This window comes from Scyliorhinus torazame, chromosome 15 (genome assembly GCF_047496885.1).
Source record: "Scyliorhinus torazame isolate Kashiwa2021f chromosome 15, sScyTor2.1, whole genome shotgun sequence".
Classification (NCBI taxonomy): Eukaryota; Metazoa; Chordata; class Chondrichthyes; order Carcharhiniformes; family Scyliorhinidae; genus Scyliorhinus; species Scyliorhinus torazame.
This window is the reverse complement of record NC_092721.1, coordinates 134737197-134760025: the sequence shown is the minus strand read 5'-3', so window position 1 is coordinate 134760025 and position 22829 is coordinate 134737197. Positions and strand designations below refer to the sequence as shown.

Sequence of the window (22829 nt, the reverse complement as noted above, 5' to 3'; positions counted from 1 at the left end):
GTGGGAGGACATCAGATAATAATCATCAGAGAGGAGATAGCTTGGCTACAGAATGGACACATTTCTGCTAGAGGGCAAGGAAAGGAAGGACATTCAAAGGTACAACTCCCTAACTGCAGTGGTACTGAGTAAATTGTTGGAGCTGCAGTCCGACAAAAGCTTGGGTCCTGATGGACTTCACCCTAGCGTCTTAAAAGTTTTGTGAGATAGCGATCGGTTTTAATTTTCCAAAACTCTAGATTCAGGGAAATTTCCATTCGATCAGAAGATAGCAAATGTAACTCCATTATTCAAACAACGAGGAAGACAGAAATCCAGTTAACCTAACATCTGTCACAGGGAAAATGTTAGAAGCCATTATTAAAGAAATTATAGTAGGGCACTTTGATAAGCTCAAGGTAATCAAGCAAAGTCAACATAATTTTGTGAAAGGGAAATCATGTTTAACTAACTGATTGAATTATTTTGTGGAAGTAATATGTGCTGTGAATAAAGGGGAACCAGTGGATATACTGTACTTAGATTTCTAGAAGGCATTTGATAAAGTGCAACATCAAAGGTTATTGCAGAAAGTAAGGGGGGTGACATATTGGCATGGATTGATGATTCACTGGCTAACAGGAAGCAGAGGGTAGGCATAAATGGGACTTCTTCAGGTTGGCAAGATGTAAGAGTGGTGTGCTACGTGGATATGTGCTGGGACCGCAACAGTTTACAGTTTATATAAATGACTTGGATGAAGGGATGTGGCCGCATCTGTAACTAGGGGCCACTGTTTAAAAATACGGAGTCGCCCATTGAAAACCGAGATGAGGCAAAAAAAGTTCACTCGGAGGGTCATGTGTCTTTGGAACTCTTCCTGAAAAGGTGGTGCAACCAGAGTCTGAATATTTCTGAGACGTAAGTGGATAGATCCTTGGTATGTAAGGGGGTGATAGGTTATCGGGGATCGGTGGGATGCAGATTTGAGATTACTGTCAGATCAGATATGATCTTTTCCCGTACCAGCTGAGCTTATTCAAGAAGGGCCCGGCCTTCTCAACCTTGCCTCTCGTCTGAGGTGTGGTGTCCCTCAGGTTAAATCGCCACAAGTCAGCTCTCTCTCTCAAAGGAGAGAGCAGCATATGGTCCTCTGGGACAATGGCGACATTTATATAAAATGTTGCAGCAGGCTCGAGGTGCTGAATGGCCTACTCCTGCTCCTTGTTGGTATGTCTCTCGGATAACTGAAGACATAGTGATTAAAATGAAACTGAAAAGGGAATCTTATGATAAATGTTGGCTAATTGGATAGCTATTTGGTAAGGCGGTGGCACAGGCACAGTGCACTGAATGGCCTGTGTCATTCTGATTTCTGGAATTTTGACTTTTTTTTCTAAAGGTTAATTGGAGAAATTGTACATCTTGGTTCTAAAATCAGTCTTTCATTAATCAGGATTAAATGTATATCTAAAGTTGTGTTTGTTATTTAGTACATTTGTGTTTTATCTGTTCTAAAATCTGTTTAGGTAAATCTAAAAGGAGTGAAGATGGCGTTCGTGCACAGTGCAGTCAAGAATTGGAAATAATAGAAAATAGTGCAAGTTCGGCACTCTCTGATGTATATAATACCTATCAAACGGAGGAAATGCGTGAGTTGTGGTTTAGTTTGCTAATTTATAAAATCAGAAATACATGTTTATGAATTTATATCAAAAATTTCTTAAGTACAAATATTGCCTTTAGTGTATAATTGCATAAATATAGTCTCTAAAAAGTAAAACCGTTATTAAACTATTTGTAATATGTTTTTACTAGGTTTACAAATCGTGTAATTTAACCTTTTTTTTCTTTGGTATGCTAGTGTCCTTGACTTCAACAGTCTCTGAGAAAGTGTCAAGTGGTTACAAGAAGAAAAGCAAAGCAGATGGGACAGTACATAAAAATAAAATGTCATCAGAATCAAATTCTACAAAATCCACAAAGAGAGAAAATCGGAGTTTTCCAACCTTCAGTACAACTGATACAAACAAACCCACGCTTTCAATGGATAGTCAGATGACCAGCAGCCAGGCATCCAGATGTAGCTGTTGGACCACTGGAGAAGCCAGTTCTGTATCTGACCTTCCTTCCTCTGTTACTACTATTCACACAACTTTAGCAATGTCAGGGTGTCAAGAAGATGGGAACGTTGCCGAAATGGAGATCGAAGCCCAGTCATCATCTGTTTATCATGAAAAGGCAAAACTGTCTCCACTTGTGCGACAAGAGCTCAGTGAGGACCGTTTGGGAATTGAAGAGTTAACTAGTCACAATGGAAAAGCACAATCACTATCCAAATTGGCATGTCAAACTGGCCTTGCTGCAGAAGCTAATAAGTCTTCACTTTTTGACAAGTCAAAAGCAGTTATAAGTCCGCACAAACCTGAACAGCCAACAACACAACCTATCTGTGGTACAAGGACAAGTGATGCGACTGACACTGTTTGTAATGTACTACCTCCAGCTTGTTCTGAAGCATCACCACTCCAGTCAACATTTGTAGTGCAGAAAAGGTCTGAGTGTGAGCCTGCTCCCGGGGATGGAAGAAAGCCCTTATCCGTTAACTCTGACAACTCCTCAGTAACTACACTATCGGATCAGAAAAATGCTGTGCACACACTTGACATTTCTAAAAGCCTTTGTTTAACCAATATCCTTGTTTCTACTGTACCTGAAGCTTCAAATAGTTCCACTGTAAGCTCTAGTTCAGTAAACTCTCTTAAATCTGCTGCAATAAGAACTTGTGTTGTTTCTGCTGAAGTGGAATTGCACGATCCCGCAGAACCAGTTTCGTCCTCTGTTTCTTCTTCTAAATCGAGCTCTGAGATTAAAGGTATTTCCCTTCAACCTTTTGTTACTTCGGGCCTGAATCCTGCAACTGTTTCAGCTAACATGGTATCTAAGTCACCCCTCGCTTCCACTTCTGCAAAGACTGATGTTAACTCCACCTCCAAAACTTCAAATGCTGAACCTTCCAGCACTATGGAGGTAGATCCCACAAATATAGTCACTCTCAAGATAATAATTAGTGATGACCCCAAACAGACTTCGTCAGATCCAGAATTAAGTAATGCTGTGTCCAGTATTACAAATGAAAATGTACCAACAATTATATTGTCCTCTCCAGGTGGTACGCCCATAAAAGGCAAAGGATTAAACCAACTTTTATCAAGCAGCAACAGTGTTACTGAAACCAACTCTAGTTGCAATGAGTGTGTAAGTACTGAAGAAACAGAACGTGCTATAAATAGTTTGGGGGTGGCAGCAGAGCCTGAAAGCAGTGAGCAGCATGTTGCAGCAACTGAAGTTGGAGCTGTGCCTATACAAAGCATTACCACTGGTAACATGACCATTAATATACCACAGGCTGATGGTACTCTGTTGTCCACACAAAATCCAGTTAGCCTATCAAACGACACTGGGCTTATTCAACTATTGCCTGCCACTACCCCATTTGGGCAGTCCAACAGTGTCCTGATAGCAACGTGTGTGCAAGATTCTGCAGGACAGTCTTTGAGGAAGGGAGAGGAACCAAATAATGGGAATACATTTATTTTGGATCATCGAGGTAATTCTACAAATGTCCTCATGCTACCAAGCAGCTCTACTTCTACCACTATATCGACGCATGTTCCTCAAATGTTATCAACCCCTCCAAGGCCAAGCACTGTTTTTACCATGGGACAGCCTGTATCTTCAAGTTTTTCACAAGGTGCACATTTTTGACATGTTTGTAATAATAGCAAATGTTCCAACTTCATGCATGATGTTATTGTGATATTGCCAACTTCTATTATTTTCCTTTAGTGCGACTACCCAATAACACAGTTGTATAGTAATACAATATTGGGCATATATTTGTTGCATAGTGGCATGTGATGAAAGACTAGAACAATTAGAGCAGAAGGAGACAGGTGAAGTTTTTTTTCCCCTCTCTGATTGTCTTTGCAAGTGGTTACAGGAAGTAACACACAAAACTGCTTCCCTGGCAACTATCTTGGCACATAACAAAGATAGAAGCTGAATGTCAGCTAATACATTACAGAAAAGAGATTGAATCTGTGGATTTTTTGTTTGTGTGGCTGACTACCATTCCCTGCATTTACTCGGTTCCAAGTTTATAGAAAAATGCCAATTCAAAGTACATATTTATTTATTTCCCTCACTGTTTCTTATGATAGAGGACAGACACATGAGCAACCATGTGTCCTGTCTCTAATGAAGAAGGATACCTGAGAAACCTGAGATGACATTCATGTTGTCTTTCTCTCTCTCTCTCTCTCTCTTCCCCCCCCCCTCCCCCCCCCCCTTCAAACTGAGTAGCATCTGGCCTCTGAGCCTAGTAGCTAACTGGAGATAGGTGGAAATGTGGAGTTGAGGTTACAATCAGATTAGTCATGATTTTATTGAATGACAGAGCAGGTATGAGGGGCCGTAGTCTGCTCCTAATTCATATGTATTTAGAACAAAGAAATGTACAGCACAGGAACAGGCCCTTCGGCCCTCCAAGCCCGTGCCGACCATGCTGCCCGACTAAACTACAATCTTCTACACTTCCTGGGTCCCTATCCCTCTATTCCCATCCTATTCATGTACTTGTCAAGATGCCCCTTAAATGTCACTATCGTCCCTGCTTCCACCACCACCTCCGGTAGCGAGTTCCAGGCACCCACTAACCTCTGCGTAAAAAAACTTGCCTCGTACATCTACTCTAAACCTTGCCCCTCTCAACTTAAACCTATGCCCCCGAGTAATTGACCCCTCTACCCCGGGGAAAAGCCTCTGACTATCCACTCTGTCTATGCCCCTCATAATTTTGTAGACCTCTATCAGGTCGCCCCTCAACCTCCTTTGTTCCAGTGAGAACAAACCGAGTTTATTCAACCGCTCCTCATAGCTAATGCCCTCCATACCAGGCAACATTCTGGTAAATCTCTTCTGCGCCCTCTCTAAAGCCTCCACATCCTTCTGGTAGTGTGGCGACCAGAATTGAACACTGTACTCCAAGTGTGGCCTAACTAATGTTCTATACAGCTGCAACATGACTTGCCAATTCTTATACTCAATGCCCCGGCCAATGAAGGCAAGCATGCCGTATGCCTTCTTGACTAGCTTCTCCACCTGTGTTGCCCCTTTCAGTGACCTGTGGACCTGTACTAGATCTCTTTGACTTTCAATATTCTTGAGGGTTCTACCATTCACTGTATATTCCCTACCTGCATTAGACCTTCCAAAATGCATAACCTCACATTTCTCCGGATTAAACTCCATCTGCCATCTCTCCGCCCAAGTCTCCAAACATCTAAATCCTGCTGTATCCTCTGACAGTCCTCATCGCTATCCGCAATTCCACCAACCTTTGTGTCGTCTGCAAACTTACTAATCAGACCAGTTACATTTTCCTCCAAATCATTTATATATACTACAAACAGCAAAGGTCCCAGCACTGATCCCTGTGGAACACCACTGGTCACAGCCCTCCAATTAGAAAAGCATCCTTCCATTGCTACTCTCTGCCTTCTATGACCTAGCCAGTTCTGTATCCACCATGCCAGCTCACCCCTGATCCCGTGTGACTTCACCTTTTGTACCAGTCTACCATGAGGGACCTTGTCAAAGGCCTTACTGAAGTCCATATAGACAACATCCACTGCCCTACCTGCATCAATCATCTTAGTGACCTCCTCGAAAAACTCTATCAAGTTAGTGAGACACGACCTCCCCTTCACAAAACCATGCTGCCTCTCACTAATACGTCCATTTGCTTCCAAATGGGAGTAGATCCTGTCTCGCAGAATTCTCTCCAGTAATTTCCCTACCACTGAAGTAAGGCTCACCGGCCTGTAGTTCCCTGGATTATCCTTGCTACCCTTCTTAAACAGAGGAACAACATTGGCTATTCTCCAGTCCTCCGGGACATCACCTGAAGACAGTGAGGATCCAAAGATTTCTGTCAAGGCCTCAGCAATTTCCTGTCCAGCCTCCTTCAGTATTCTGGGGTAGATCCCATCAGGCCCTGGGGACTTATCTACCTTAATATTTTTTAAGACACCCAACACCTCGTCTTTTTGGATCTCAATGTGACCCAGGCTATCTACACACCCTTCTCCAGACTCAACATCTACCAATTTCTTCTCTTTGGTGAATACTGATGCAAAGTATTCATTTAGTACCTCGCCCATTTCCTCTGGCTCCACACATAGATTCCCTTGCCTATCCTTCAGTGGGCCAACCCTTTCCCTGGCTACCCTCTTACTTTTTATGTACGTGTAAAAAGCCTTGGGATTTTCCTTAACCCTATTTGCCAATGACTTTTCGTGACCCCTTCTAGCCCTCCTGACTCCTTGCTTAAGTTCCTTCCTACTTTCCTTATATTCCACACAGGGTTTGTCTGTTCCCAGCCTTTTAGCCCTGACAAATGCCTCCTTTTTCTTTTTGACGAGGCCTACAATATCTCTCGTTATCCAAGGTTCCCGAAAATTGCCGTATTTATCCTTCTTCCTCACAGGAACATGCCGGTCCTGAATTCCTTTCAACTGACACTTGAAAGCCTCCCACATGTCAGATGTTGATTTGCCCTCAAACATCCACCCCCAATCTATGTTCTTCAGTTCCCGCCTAATATTGTTATAATTAGCCTTCCCCCAATTTAGCACATTCATCCTAGGACCACTCTTATCCTTGTCCACCAGCACTTTAAAACTTACTGAATTGTGGTCACTGTTCGCAAAATGCTCCCCTACTGAAACTTCTACCACCTGGCCGGGCTCATTCCCCAATACCAGGTCCAGTACCGCCCCTTCCCTAGTTGGACTGTCTACATATTGTTTTAAGAAGCCCTCCTGGATGCTCCTTACAAACTCCGCCCCATCTAAGCCCCTGGCACTAAGTGAGTCCCAGTCAATATTGGGGAAGTTGAAGTCTCCCATCACCACAACCCTGTTGTTTTTACTCTTTTCCAAAATCTGTCTACCTATCTGCTCCTCTATCTCCCGCTGGCTGTTGGGAGGCCTGTAGTAAACCCCCAACATTGTGACTGCACCCTTCTTATTCCTGATCTCTACCCATATAGCCTCACTGCCCTCTGAGGTGTCCTCCCGCAGTACAGCTGTGATATTCTCCCTAACCAGTAGCACAACTCCGCCACCCCTTTTACATCCCCCTCTATCCCGCCTGAAACATCTAAATCCTGGAACGTTTAGCTGCCAATCCTGCCCTTCCCTCAACCAGGTCTCTGTAATGGCAACAGCATCACAGTTCCAAGTACTAATCCAAGCTCTAGGTTTATCTGCCTTACCCGTAATACTTCTTGCATTAAAACATATGCACTTCAGGCCACCAGACCCACTGTGTTCAGAAACTTCTCCCTGTCTGCTCTGCCTCAGAGCCTCACTGTCCCTATTCCCTAGTTCTCCCTCAATGCCCTCACCTTCTGACCTATTGCTCCCGTGCCCACCCCCCTGCCATACTAGTTTAAACCCTCCCGTGTGACACTAGCAAACCTTGCGGCCAGGATATTTATGCCTCTCCAGTTTAGATGCAACCCGTCCTTATATAGGTCACACCTGCCCCGGAAGAGCTCCCAGCGGTCCAGATAACGGAAACCCTCCCTCCTACACCAGCTGTTTAGCCACGTGTTTAGCTGCTCTATCTTCCTATTTCTAGCCTCACTGGCACAGGGAGTAATCCCGAGATTACAACCCTAGAGGTCCTGTCTTTTAACTTTCTGCCTAGCTCCCTGAACTCCTGCTGCAGGACCTCATTTGTAACCTTTCTCTTCATAGAATCATAGAATTTACAGTGCAGAATGAGGCCATTTGGCCCATCAAGGCTGCCCTTGGAAAGAGCACCCTATTTAAGTCCACACCTCCATCCTATCCCCGTAACCCAATAACCCCACCTAAACCTTTTGGACACTTGGGGCAATTTATCATGGCCAATCCCCCTAACCTGCACACTGTTGGACTGGGAGGAAACCGGAGCACCTGGAAGAAACCCACGCAGACACTGGGAGAACGTGCAGACTCCGCACAGACAGTGACCTAAGCCAGGAATTGAACCTGGAGCTGTGAAGCAACAGTGCTAACCACTGTGCCGCCCCTGGTGGTGTTTTGTAACTCGTCTTGTCACTGAAAGTTAAATATGTTACATTTTTCAGGTTCAACTTTTATTATCACATCCCCTGTTCAACCAGTGCTGCAAGGAATGATGGGAGTGATTCCTGTTTCAATAATGGGTCCGAATAATGGAACTTCATTCACAGTGTCGCCCCAACAGGTCAGTTCTAATACCTTTTTTTTTCTTTATAAATTTAGTGTACCCAATTATTTTATTTTCCAATTAAGGGGCAATTTAGTGTGGCCAACCCACCTAACCTGCACAATTTTGAGTTGTGGGGGTGAAACCCACGTAGACATTAGGAGAATGTGCAAACTCCACACAGACAGTGACCCAGGGCTGGGATTCAAACCCAAGTCCTTGGCGCCAGTTCTAATATCTTCTATATCTGCCTACATTTGAGTACTTAATCTGTGGCTTTGAGGAGGCGCTGCATTTATTGAGGATAATTGTATATTGATTTGGGACTTTGAGAACTTGATTGATTCTTTTTCACATGCCACAGAATTGGAGAAATTACAGTGCAGGGAGAGGCTGTTTGGCACATTGTTTAAAATGGAATGGCATAATGTCTTAATCTCTGCCTCAACCGCTATTTGTAGTAAAGCATTCTAGGATGTGGACATTGCTGGCTAGACCAGTATTTATTGCACGTCCCTAATTGCCCGTTAGAAGGTGGTGGTGAGCTGCCTTCTTAAACCTTTGCAGTCCATGTGGTGTCGGTACACCCACAGTGCTGTTAGGAAGGGAGTTTCAGATTTTGATCCAGTGACAGTGAAAGCACAGCTATCTAGTTCCAAGTCAGGATGGTGTGTGACTTGGAGGGAACTTTCAGGCAGCAGTGTTCCAATGCGTCTTGTCCTTCTAGGTGGTAAGGGTCACAGTGTTGGCCCTTGGTGGGCTGCTTTGTCCTGGATGGTGTCGAGCTTCTTGAGTGTTGTTGGAGCTGCACTCATCCAGGCAATTGGAGAGTATTCATCACACTCCTGACTTGTGCCTTGTAGATGGTGGACAAGTCTTGGGGAGTCGGGAGGTATGCTGACTGACATGTTTATTTTCCCAGCCTTAATATTTAAGAGCAAAGACGTTTGTTCCGCAACCGCAAATTGCATTTATATGGCATCTGTTACTGTGGTAAAAGTGCTGTAAGGCCCTTCATTGGAACATAATCAGACAAAAATTGACACTGAGCCAAATAAGGAAACATTAGAAGAGGTGACCAAAGGCTTGGTTAAAGAGTAGATTTTGGGTAGTGTCTTGAAGGAGGGAAGAGGCTAAATGAGGGAATTCCAACAGCGAGGATATACAAGAGGTCAGAGTTAAAGGAATGGAGGTGGAGGAAGGTCGTAGGACTAGACTTGAAGTTATAGATGGGGAGGGGCCAGGCCATGAAAGGGATTAGAGCCAGGGCTGCAAATTTAGAAAAAAAGAGTTGGTGAACATTTAGATTCCCCACTCCACTGTTGCCATTGGTTCAAGTAATGAGAGAAACTGGGTGATCATGCTTAAACTGGAAACCAATTATTTTCTATAAAAGCTAAAAAAAAAAACAAATTGTCATCACCGTACCAAAGGACTTGGCTTCACATTTGCCATTCGTTGTGGCATATTGCTGATCTCAGCTGTACTATGAAGCAACATCATGCAGAGAAATAGAGGGGAAACATACAAGTTATTATGCAGAGAGAGGGGGAAACATACAAGTCATTCCCCTAATCGGGTATGTATGTCTTTGGAGCCTATCATGTGGAGTGCCATTGTTGGAAGCCAAGGAGCAAGTTTGCGACTCATTTCAGGCAGGATGGCAGCATGGTACCCCAAGTCTTTTCTGCCATATTGAAGGTGGAATGCATAAACACCAGTGTCCACTTACAGGACTGCTAGTTATGCAATGTTCTATTTATTTCAAACAGATTCTCCGCATGCCAGTACCCACTTCACTTGGCAAAAAGTGTAACAGATTGAGCAAACTTCCCATTTCAAGGAAACCACCACAGTTGGCTGTTCAGCCAAGCACCTTAAATACAGGTTAGCATGTATGGAAATAACTTATGTTCTCTCCCCCCCCCCCCCCCCCCCAAAAAGATTTCATTTGACGAACGATGTACTTCTATTTACATTTTGCATGTTACCTTGCATGATCAAATTGTAATTTAACAGTTAATTTGCTGTTACATCCTGGAACACTTGCTTGCAATTCTCACCATTGTGGTGGCTGAAAGGAGACTTGCAATTAATACCACAATAGTGCTTTATATGGTTTGGTAACGTACACCTTCATTCTTCATATTAGTTGTTCATTTTTTGGAGAAATATACATGTGAAAAACAAGTAATTTGGTGTTTTGCTTTCTCAGTTTTGTTTAAATAATTACCATGGATTACACTAAATTGATTAAATTAATTACTGCACTCTCTTGTATTCTAGGACAATCATCTGTTATTGGCACTTTCATTTCAATAGATTCATCGATTTCACAAAGTAATTCCCGGCCTCCGAGGTAATACACCAGTGACTGATGCGTCATTCTGAATGCTGTTAAAGCTAACCTTTTGTGTTCTAGTTTAGAAATGATGCTTGGGTAGATGGATTTGAACTGTTCAAAATATTCACCTCACCGATGCTTCAGATCTCTGTTGCAAGCGATCAAAATCCTGCATAATTTTATCTCATAGATACATAGAAGATAGGAGCAGGAGGAGGCCTTTTGGCCTTTCGAGCTTGCTCCACCATTTATCACGATCATGGCTGATCATCCAACTCAATAGCCTAATCCTGCTTTCTCCCCATAGCCTTTGATCCCATTCTCCCAAGTGCTATATCCAGCCACGTCTTCAAAGTTTTGGCATCAACTACTTCCTGTGGTAGTGAATTCCACAGGCTCACCAATCTTTGTGTGAAGAAATGTCTTCTTATCTCTGTCCGAAATTCGGGGGTTTTTAAACTAATTTGGCCGGGGGAAACTGATTTGTAGTCCAGGAGATAGCGTTGCTGGAGTTCAGAAAGTTGAGGGTAGTGCAGTACTGAGGAAGGTACCAAGGCCACAAGAGTGGACCTGCAGCCATGAAGGTGGTTTGAAGTGTGTCTACTTCAATGCGAGGAGCATCAGGAATAAGGTTGGTGAGCTTGAAGCATGGATTGGTACCTGGGACTACGATGTTGTGGCCAATACGGAGACGTGGATAGAACAGGGGCAGGAATGGTTGTTGGAGGTTCCGGGTTTTAGATGTTTCAGTAAGATTAGGGAAGGTGGTAAAAGAGGTGGAGGAGTAACATTGTTAATCAAGGATAGTATAATGGCTGCAGAAAGGCAGTTTGAGGAGTATCTGTACTGAGGTAGTGCGGGCTGAAGTTAGAAATAGGAAAGGAGCGGTCACTTTGTTAGGAGTTTTCTGTAGGCCCCCAAACAGTAACAGAGATGTGGAGGAAAAGATTGCAACGCACATTTTGGATAGGTGCGGTAGTCACAGGGTAGTTGTCATGGGTGACTTTAACTTTCCAAATATTGATTGGAACCAATATAATTTGAATCGTTTGGATGGGGCTGTTTTTGCACAATAATCCCTCATGTGGGACTTTTGTCAAACGCCTTCTGAAAGTCCAAATATACCACATCGACTGGCTCCCCCTTGTCGACTGTACTCGTTACCTCTTCAAAGAATTCCAACAGATTTGTCGAGCATGATTTTCACTTCATAAATCCATGCTGACTCTGACTGATCCTGCCACTGCTTTCTAAATGCTCTGCTATAAAGTCCTTGATAATGGATTCAAGCATTTTCCCCACTACCAATGGTAGGCTTACTGGTCTATAATTCCCTGCTTTCTCTCTACCTCCCTTTTTGAATATCTGAGTGACGTGAGCTACCCTCCAATCTGCAGGGACAGTTCCTGAGTCTATAGAATCCCGGAAGATGACCACCAATGATCCACTATTTCCAGAGTCACTTCCTTTGGCATTCTGGGATGCAGATTCTCAGGCCCTGGGGATTTATCCGCCTTCAATCCCATCAGTTTTCCCAGCACCGTTTCTCTACTAATGTTGATCTCCCTCAGTTCTTCCCTCTCACTAAACCTTTCATTCTCCAACATTTCTGGGATCTGATTTGTGTCCTCATTTGTGAAGACAGAACCAAAGTATGTATTCAATTGCTCAGCCATTTCTTTGTCGTTATTATGCATTTCCCTGTTTCTGTCTGTAGTGGGCCTACATTTCTCTTTACCAATCTCTTTCTCTTCACATATCTATAGAAACTCTTAGTGTCAGTCATTATGTTCCCTGAAGCTTCCTTTCGTACTGTACTTTGCCCTTCTTAATCAATCCTGACTGGACTCTTGCAGAATTGCTAAGAGTTGATCTGTTTTTTGGGGAAAGAAAGTGGAGCAGTGCCTATCTCTTACTGCTTATATGTTTTATTTCCCTCTTCGGGCTGACAGATCATAAACATTGAAACACAAACTATAAACGGCACAGGAGGAGGCCAGTTAGTCCATTTTGTCTGCCTGCTCCTATTTCTATATTTCTTTGCAAGGCAAAATATGTCCTTCCAATCCATTCTATCTAGGTCCCTCAATTTTGTATACCTGAATTAAATCTCTCTGCTTCCTCTGTTCCAAAGAAAACAACTCCAGCCTATGAAATCTTTCCGCACAGCTAAGATTCTCAAATCCTGGTAACATACTTACAAATCTCTGTACTCATTCTAGTGCAATCACATTCTTCCTGTAATGTGACCAGAACCACACTCTAGCTGTCATGTATACCTTGTTAGTCACCTTATCAACCTCTCCTGCTGTCTTTAAGACATACCCTCCAAAGTCTTTTCTAGCCTTCTTGGCATCCTACCATTTATTGTGGATTTTTTTTACTTTGTTTACCCTCCCCAAATGCATTGCCTACATTTCTCAGGATTGAATTGTATTTTCCACTTCCTGTATACCTAACAAATTCATTGACATCTTGTTGCAGCCTACAGTCTTTCTCATTATCAACCACGACTAATTTTTGCATCAAAAGTAAGCTTCTTAATCATTTTACTCCTTCACCCCCACCCACCCCCGACACACATTTAAATCTACACCATTGATCATATATCATGAAAAGCAAAAGCCATGCAGAACCCACTGGGCAGCACGGTAGCACAGTGGGTAGCATTGTTGCTTCACAGCGCCAGGGTCCCAGGTTCGATTCCCGACTTGGGTCACTGTCTGTGTGGAGTCTGCATGTTCTCCCTTTGTCTTTGTGGGTTTCCTCCGGGTGCTCCGGTTTCCTTCCACAAATCCCGAAAGACGTGCTGTTGGGTGAATTGGACATTCTGAATTCTCCCTCTTGTGTGCCCAAAGAGGTGCCGGATGTGGTGATTAGGGGCTTTTCACAGTAACTTCATTGCAGTGTTAATAATGTAAGCCTACTTGTGACAATAATAAAGATTATTATAAAAATGGCCTGCTAGTGACAAGAACAGTCAACTACTTTCTTTTGCTTCCTACCACTGAGCCAATTTTGGATTCTACTTGCCCTTGACTCTTACTTTTCTGGCTAGTCTGCCATGTGGGATTTTGCTAAAATTCATGTAGACTATATTAAATGCACCAGTCTCATCGATCTTCCTTAACAAATTCTGTCAAGTTAGTCGGGTGTGACCGTCCCTTAGATCAATGCTGACTGCCCTTGCTTAATCCAAGTATATCTAAATTGTGATCTATACTGGCATTCAGGTTTTTTTCCAATAATTTTCCCCCCTCCCCCTTTTTAAACAACAGCAGTATGATGAGTCCTGAAAGATGTGCTGTTAGGTGATTTGGACATTGTAAATTCTCCCTCCGTATCACCGAACAGGTACTGGAGTGTGGCGACTAGGGGATTTTCACAGTAACTTCATTTCAGTGTTTGTGTAAGCCTACTTGTGACACTAATAAAGATTATTATGTTAGCAATCCTCTAACATCACATTTGTAGTGAGAGAATCGGAAAGTGATGTGCAGAACCATCTCTATTTCCTCCCTTGCTTCGCTTACAACCTGGGTTCATTTCATCTGGATTGTAAAGTCGGAAATATTTCACCTCCCACTATGTTTACACCATCCAGACATAACATCAATCCTGCATTATCACCTCCCCTTTTTTTTGTGAAGACAAATGGAAAGTATACAATGAGAAAGTCTTCCTTTTGATCTCTAATCAGACCTACTCTTTTCCTTAATCCTCTTGCTTTTTATGTATTTCTAAAATATTTTTGTTTGATTTTTTTTTGATTTTTTTTTTTTTTTTTTTTTGCCAGTATTTTTATGCCCTTTGCTTTGCTGACTTCTTTGTTAAATTTATCCATGTGCTTTCTACACTCCTCTAGGCTTAGGCTTTTTTGTGTTATTGAGCTCAGTATCTGACATAACCTTTTTTATGCCCATTCTAATTTAGCTAATTGTAGTCAGGGTATCACTGCTCCTGCACCAATATCTCTGGTGATCTGTCCTTGGTCCACTATTTCTCAACTATATGCTCCCTTCATTGAGATTATTAGAATTAAACTCTCACCATGTAATTACTGTACTTATTGTAAACATTGCACAGCAGCATGTAGCCATATGTTCATTTTTCCAGTTTCTCATTAGACTTTACTTCTATCTGATGTGCACTTAGCTACTCAGTAACTGATGGGTGATTTAGGAAATTGACTCTCTTGAATTTAAAAGAAAATTGTTCTTTCCTTTTATATCTGTGAAGAAAGCAAGTGAAAATAAAGTGCTTCCTTGCGTGAAGTAGACAAAATAACTTCTGCCTTCCTTGAACTATGTTCTTTGTCAAAGACTGCAATATGTAATGCAGAATTTGCATTATTTTCTAGGGGTGAAAATTCAGACCGGAATATTCCACTCGACCAATCGGGAAAATCAAGAGAGCACCCAGTGGAGATACTTAATGCATCAAGCTCGAAATTGAAATCTCAGCGCCATAGACGAGTACTGTGCTTTGATAATGCAACTGCCATAGGACCTGACCAACCCAAAGTGGAGTCCAACACCAGTCAAGAAAAAAAAGAAAATCGTACAGATAATATAAATCAATCTGACAAACGTTTTAGTTCCCAGAATAAAGAGCGGTCTGAAAGGACGGATACAAGGGTTAGTAAAGGGAGGGAAATACAGGGGAAATTAGAGAAGAATAAAAATGTATCTTCTGGCCCATCTTATGATTCATTCCACAAAACAACGGCAAATAAGGAAAATGAGGCAAGCAGGGATCAGGTTAGACCGAGAGGTAAAGAAACTTCAGATCTTTCAAATATTCAAATCCAAAAGAAAGGCTCTCATAGTGAGAGACCTAATTCTCAAACTACTATCGGAGACAAGGATGGCATAAATAAAATTCCTGAATCTCAGCAAGAGTGTAAAAAAGGGGCCACTTCTCTTGCAGTCTCTCAAGAAACTACTTCTAAAAGGAATCCAGATAAAAATGATTGTTTTAGTCTGACCAGCACACTGACTAAACAGGCGGCTGAGATGCTGCAAGATATGCAGAGGCAAAGTCCTGTCCCAAAACAAACTAGTAATGCTGATTTAGCTGTTCCCAGGACACCAGGCTCTAATGCACATGAAGGACCGGATGATAGCTCAGATTTTCAACGCACTCCACGGAACAAAGGTATTGTAGATGATAAGGCATCGCCCAGGGTAATGGTACCTCCAACAACCCCAGACATACCAACATGCAGTCCAGCAAGTGAAGCAGGAAGTGAAAACAGTGTTAGTATGGCTGCCCATACTTTAATGATTCTCTCAAGGGCTGCAATTGCAAGGACTACTGGTACCACACCTCTGAAAGATAATACCTGTCAAATCAGGTCTCCACTTAGCCAGACAAAGAAAAGAAAACTGGAAGAACGGGAGGAAGAACATAGACAGCAGTCTTTATCCAGCAGGTTAGATCTTCAAAATTCCAGCTCGCCTGGAAAGAAGAAACGGTCAAAATCACATGTAAGTCGTTCAGTCTTCGGATTTTGTTGCGTAGTAATCTAACACGTGTTTGACAAAATACACAGCCAGTCTGGTCAATAATAAAACTATCACTACTTACAAATGTATAAACAATGATCTTGAAGTGGCAAAGGAACTAAGAGGGTTCATGGAGCTGATGGGCGGGGTGGATCCATGGAGATTTGGTCAGCCGAGGGTGAAGGAGTTCTCCTTCTACTCACGTGTGCATAAAATGTACTCCCGGATTGATTTCTTTATTTTGAGCAGGGCCTTGCTGGCTTGGGTGGTGGACACGGGATACTCGGCGATTACAATCTCAGACCATGCTCCGCACTGGGTTGACCTGCAGGTTAGTGAAGACAGTAACCAGCGCCCACACTGGAGGTTGGATGTGGGACTTTTGGCAGATGAAGGGGTGTGCAAGCGGCTGAGGAAATGTATTCAGAGCTACCTGTGGGTCAATGACATGGGAGAAATGTCAACAGCGGTGGTGTGGGAAGCACTGAAGGCGGTGGTCAGGGGGGAGCTGATCTCGATCCGGGCCCATAGGGAGAAGATGGACAGGGCAGAGACGGACAGACTGGTAAAGGAGATTGATGGGAGCTATGCGGAGAGCCCAGAGGCAGGGCTTTTAAGGGAATGGCAGAGGTTACAGGCAGAATTTAGCTTTCTGACCACAGGGAGGGCGGTGGAGCAGCTGAGAAAGGCGAGGGGGGGGGGGCGATCTATGAACATGGAGAGAAGGCCAGCAGAATGCTTGCACAGCAGCTTAGGAAGAGGGAGGCAGCTTGGGGGATAGGGAAAGTAAAGGACGGAGATAGGAACCTGGTTGGTGATTCAGTAGGGGTGAATAAGGCGTTTAGGGATTTCTACAGCAGGCTGCACAGGTCGGGACCCCCTACAGGGCCGGAGGGGATGAGGCACTTCTTGGAGGTGCTGAATTTCCCAAAGGTGGACGGGGAGCGGGTAGAAGGGCTGAGGACCCCAATCGGGCTGGAAGGGATAGTGGAGGGCTTGAAGGCCATGTAGGCGGGTATGGCCCCGGGTCCGGATGGGTACCCAGTGGAGTTTTATAAAAAGTTCTCTGGGATATTGGGGCCGGTGTTGTTGAGGATGTTCAATGAGGCAAGGGAGAGTGGGGTGCTGCCCCCGACGATGTCATAGGCAACAATTTCGCTGATTCTTAAGCGGGACAAGAACCCGGAACTGTGTGGGTCCTACAGGCCAATCTCCCTGTTGAATGTAGATGCCAAGTTGCTGGCCAAATCCTGTCCTCCAGGATTGAGGCTTGTGTTCCGGATGTTATTGGGGAGGACCAGACGGGTTTGTTAAGGGCAGGCAGTTGGTGGCCAATGTAAGAAGGCTGTTAAATGTGATCGCAATGGATGCAGAAAATGCTTTTGATCGGGTAGAATGAGATTATCTGTGGGAGATACTGGGACGGTTTGGATTGACTTTATTGACTGGGTCAGGTTACTGTATTCTGCTCCTGTGGCAAGTGTACAGACAAATAGAACAACATTGGACTATTTTATGCTGCACTGGGGGACGAGACAGGGATGCTCCCTCTCCCCACTGTTGTTTGCGCTGGCTATAGAGCCATTGGCAATTGCTCTGAGAGCCTCGAGGGGTTGGAGAGGACTGGTCCGGGGGGGGGAGGCACAGGGTTTCGCTCTATGCGGATGACCTGCTTCTGTACGTTTCGGACCCGATAGAGGGGATGGAAGAAATCATGAGTATTCTAGGGGAATTTGGCCAGTTTTCAGGGTATAAGCTTAATATGGGAAAGAGTGGGATGTTTGTGGTCCAGGCGAGGGGACAGGAAAGGCGACTGGGAAAGCTGCCATTTAGGTTAGTAGAGGGAAGCTTTAGGTACCTAGGCATCCAAGTGGCGCGGGAATAGGACCGGCTGCATAAATTGAATCTGGCCCGGCTAGTGGACCAAATGAAGGACTATTTTCGGAGATGGGACGCGCTTCCGTTGTCTCTGGCTGGGAGGGTGCAAACGGTGAAGGTGACGGTCCTCCCGAGATTCCTATTTGTATTTCAGTGTCTCCCCGTCTTTATTCCACAGTCCTTTTTTAAACAGGTCAACAGAGTGATCACGGGCTTCATCTGGGCGGGCAGGACCCCGCGAGTAAGGAAGGTAATGCTTGAGCGGAGTCGGGGAGAGGGCGGGCTGGCGCTGCCAAATTTTAGCAACTATTACTGGGCGGCTAATATAGCCATGATCAGGAAGTGGGTGGTGGGGGAGGGGTCAGCATGGGTGCATATGGAGGCGGCTTCATGTAAGGGCACCAGTCTGGGGGCGTTGGTAACTGCGCCTCTGCCGTTCCCGCCGGCACAGTACTCCCAGTCCAGTGGTGGTGGTGGCCCTGAGAGTTTGGGGCAAATGGAGGAGGCATGTGGGAGCATCGGTCTGGGCCCCAATCTGTGATAATCACCAGTTTGCCCCGGGGAGTATGGACGGGGGATTCCGGATATGGCAGTGTGAGAGGATGGGGGATATGCTCATAGAGGGGGGCTTTCAGAGTATGAGGGCGTTGGAGGAAAAGTTTGGGTTGGCGATGGGAAACAAATTCAGATATCTGCAGGTGCGGGACTTCCTTCGTAAACAGGTGTCAACCTTCCTGCTCCTACCACTAAGGGGATTCAGGACAGGGTAGTTTCCAGAGGGTGGGTAGGAGTAGGGAGCGTCTCGGACATTTATAAGGAGCTTATGGGGCCGGAGAAGACTCAGACCGAGGAGCTGAAGCGCAAATGGGAGGAGGAGCTGGGAGGTGAGATCGAGAATGGTATATGGGCAGACGCGTTGAGTAGAGTCAACGCGTCCGCAACGCGTCCGCAACATGTGCCAGGCTCAGCCTGATACAATTTTAAGGTTGTTCACCGGGCTCACATGACAGTGGCCCGGATGAGCAGATTCTTTGGGTTGGAGGACAGGTGTGCAAAATGTGCGGGAGGTCTGGCGAACCATGTCCACATGTTTTGGACATGTCCAAAGCTTCGGGGATTTTGGCAGGGGTTTGCAGACGTCATGTCCACGGTGTTAAAAACAAGGGTGGCGCTGAGTCCAGAGGTGGCGATTTTCAGGGTGTCAGAAGACCCGGGAATCCAGGAGGAGAAAGTGGCAGACATTCTGGCCTTTGTTTTCCTGGTAGCCCGGAGACGGATACTATTAGCATGGAGGGACTCAAAGCCCCCGAAGTCGGAGACCTGGCTATCTTTCTCTGTTGAGAAAATCAAGTTCGCCTTGAGAGAGTCACTGTTAAGGTTCACCTGGAGGTGGCAACCGTTCGTCGACTTCTTTGCAGAAAATTAATCGTCAGCAGACGGGGGGGGGGGGGGGGGGCGGTAGTTTAGATTAGGGTAGGGGGTTAATAAGGGTGGGACCTGTACGAAAGGTAAATGGTTTTTGCACTAGGTTTATGGCTTCATGTGTATTGTTTATTTTGTTGTTACTATACCCAAAATACGTCCGTAAAATGTTTATTAAAATAAAATGATCTTGAAGTGATAAAAGATGAACAAGTTGCATTCCATAAGGTAAAGTTTAGAGCATTGGTACTTCTGTACCTGCAACATGGACTGGTAGGTGAGATGGTAGCTTGTACCTATGTTAAACAAGGTGATGAAACTGTTAATTCAAGAACTAAGGAGGAGCCCAGGCAAAACTTTCTTGTAGAGTGAGCCATGGAAAAGAAGTGCCATGCAGATAAGCGCACATTAGAACCTAATCCTGTTTGCTCAAACCCAGCCGATGAGCGATCTGGGTGAGAAAACGTTTGCATGCTCCTGGCAGAGTAGCTTCATACTAATTAGGGAATCCTAGGCTTTACAAATAGAAATCGTCAAAAGTTCTGCTAAATCCATGTAAAACATGGATTTTGGTTTGGCCCATCTGGAATATTTCCAATTACAGGCAAAGCACTTTTGGAAGGAGTTGCAGGGAAGGTATAGAAGAAATTTACAAGAATGGTTCCAGGAATGAGGAATTAATTATATAGATCAAGGTTGTTTGAATCTGTTCACTAAGAGCAGAAAATGCCAAGAGGCGATTTCAGAGGTGCTTAAAATTTTAAAAACATTTTGAGGAGAGTTTAAAAAAATATTTTTAACCCTGAAAGGTGCGATGAAAATGAAATATCTGTCAGAAATCATTAGACATTTTTTGTTGTTGTTCGTTTTGCCGTCAAAGCTAAATACTCCATTTGCAGAAATGTCAGTGTTTCATGGAGCTGTAGAAAAGGAAATTTATGTGGGAGGGATGGTGAATGCAAAATTACAAAGGGAGTATTAAGTGACAAATTTGAGATGCCAGAACAAGAGTTTCATAAGACTGTTTGTACCCAAGAGTATGGAGCAAATCATTTGAAGTTGATGCATAGATGGTTATGGGAGCCATAGAGGATAGCTTCAATTTTGCTGACCATGTAATAATAATAATACTCTTTATTATTGTCACAAGTAGGCTTACATTAACACTGCAACAAAGTTACTGTGAATCAAGACCTGGATGAATAAATAGTCTTGGTTTATTTATTGGCAATAGCATAGTATTAACATAATATATATGCTGCAGTCTTTTTTGGATTGTTCTGTTTGGACTATAGAATAATCAACAATGACAACGTGTAATCAAAAGCTCTATGTTAAGACTATTTAAAATATGGCTTTTAATTTCACAGGTCATATTTTTTCTTTGCTTAATTTCTTCTTGGAAGATCATAGGTAATTTGTTCTCACATTAAAATGAAATGTTTTTTCTTCCAGAAACACAAGAGAAAGAAACACCTGGACTCTTTTCCTGTTGAAATGGATGTAGATAAATTTTTGAGTTCGCTACAATACGATGAATGATTATGCAGAATTCAATATGGCCTTAATTTCATGAACAGAACCTTTCTTGCATCTTACTCTGTTTATCTTATATAACTGATTTCTGAAATTGACATACAAAATTCTACAAGTTACAATGCCCTGAACAGTACTTAGTACAGTTGCTGAAAAGTACTAAGCAAGGTGACCTTTGCCCAGTGTAATTGAAGGGCAAGTCTTGTAAAAATGAATGACATGTTGTAGTTGAAGGGCAAGTCTTGTAGAAAATGAGTGACAACTAGATTATGCTTGAAAATATTTTTTTGAGACTTGGACTGTATATTTCAAGTTGCAATTGTTATTAATATTGCCAGTCAACTTGTAAATACTGTAAAGCTTTGAACTATGCTTTAATAAATTTACCACGTGCAAGGGAGCACAATTATCTGTCCGTTTCCATATGGTATTGGGTCATTTCAATAAGGACCGAATTTAAATTTATGCAGTCGAATATCCTTTGTCCATGCATCCAAAAGTGAATAGACCCTAATGTGAGCCAGCACAAACCTTACCGACCTTTTGCGCGGGAAATGTGTGACTGGAGCTGGCATGAGCCTCTCGAGCAGACCCCACCTTTAGCATGGGAAGTCTAATTTGTTTGCACAGTTTACAATCCTAGCCCATCGTCTGCCCCAGCTAATTATGATACCTCTCCTACAGGTTCCTTTAGCCTGATTTAATTAATGTTGTCCTCATTTGGATCTATCTCAGTTTGAGTGGATAACACCAAGGCAATAAGTACAATTTTGAAAAATCATACCCAATTACAACCTCAAACTGAGACGATATCTGTTGCACTTAGCATAAAATTGAACTTGGTTTGGCAGTGTGCCGATCAGTCACGTCAAGAAGTGTTTGTTCACATCAGCTTTTATAATTGGCATGTGGAGTGAATGTCCTTCCAACAACTTTGCAGTTAATTTGTATGTTAATGAAGCAATGTATTTTATTACAGGCATAAGTGTTAAGTGCGACAGAACTGCCAAAGAAACAACATAGTATTTGTTCCAGAGAGGTTATGGTGTAGAAAGAGGCCATTCTGCCCATCCTTTCTGTAGCCTTGCAGGTTAAGGCACTTTTTTTAAAAAAAAGTTACCTGGAATAAGACCATAAGACAAAGGAGCAGAATTAGGCCACTCGGCAAATCAAGTCTGCTCCGCCATTCAATCTTGGCTGATATTTTTCTCATCCCCATTCTCCTGCCTTCTTCCCATAATCAGGAACCTATCTATCTCTGTCTTAATGACACTGATTTGGCCACCACAGCCTTCTGTGGCAAAGGGTTTCACAGATTCACCGCCCTCTGGCTGAAGAAATTCCTCCTCATCTCTGTTTTAAAGGATCATGCCTTTAGTCTAAGATTGTGTCCTCTGCTTCTAGTTTTTCTGACAAGTGAGAACATCCTCTCCACGTCCACTCTATCCAGGCCTCGCAGTATCCTGTAAGTTCCAAAGAGTACAGACCCAGAGTCCTCAACCATTCCTCATACGACAAGCTCTTCATTCCAGGGATCATTCTTGTGAACCGCCTCTGGACCCTTTCCAAAGTCAGCACATCCTTCCTTGGATACGGGCCCCAAAACTGCTCACAATACTCCAAATGTGGTCTGACCAGAGCCTTACACCCCTGGTCTTGTATTCTAGCCCTCTCGACATGAATGCTAACATTTCATTTGCCTTCCTAACTGCTGACTGAACCAGCATGTTAACCTTAAGAGAATCGTGAATAAGGACTCCCTAAGTCCCTTTGTGCTTCTGATTTCCTAAGCATTTCCTCATTTAGAATATAAGTCTATGCCTCCATTTCTCCTTCCAAAGTGCATAACCTAACACTTTTCC

General features: G+C 43.6%; 1 protein-coding gene across 3 annotated transcripts in view; it reads left to right on the top strand.

The window, feature by feature from the left end:
- The window catches only part of npat (nuclear protein, ataxia-telangiectasia locus), a 50384-nt gene extending 29002 nt beyond the window's left edge, over nucleotides 1-21382 (top strand). The window contains exons 12-19 of one of the 3 annotated variants that reach the window (XM_072476784.1): nucleotides 1509-1631; nucleotides 1844-3733; nucleotides 8180-8298; nucleotides 10053-10167; nucleotides 10567-10639; nucleotides 14985-16113; nucleotides 16381-16462; nucleotides 20887-21382. In XM_072476784.1, coding sequence (XP_072332885.1) covers nucleotides 1509-1631; nucleotides 1844-3733; nucleotides 8180-8298; nucleotides 10053-10167; nucleotides 10567-10639; nucleotides 14985-16113; nucleotides 16381-16455 — 3524 coding nt within the window. In that variant the 3' untranslated portion in view covers nucleotides 16456-16462; nucleotides 20887-21382. The remainder of the gene's footprint in view (nucleotides 1-1508; nucleotides 1632-1843; nucleotides 3734-8179; nucleotides 8299-10052; nucleotides 10168-10566; nucleotides 10640-14984; nucleotides 16114-16380; nucleotides 16463-20886) is intronic. The other 2 variants (XM_072476785.1, XM_072476783.1) reach the window with 2 other exon arrangements.
- The last annotated feature ends 1447 nt before the right edge of the window (nucleotides 21383-22829 follow it).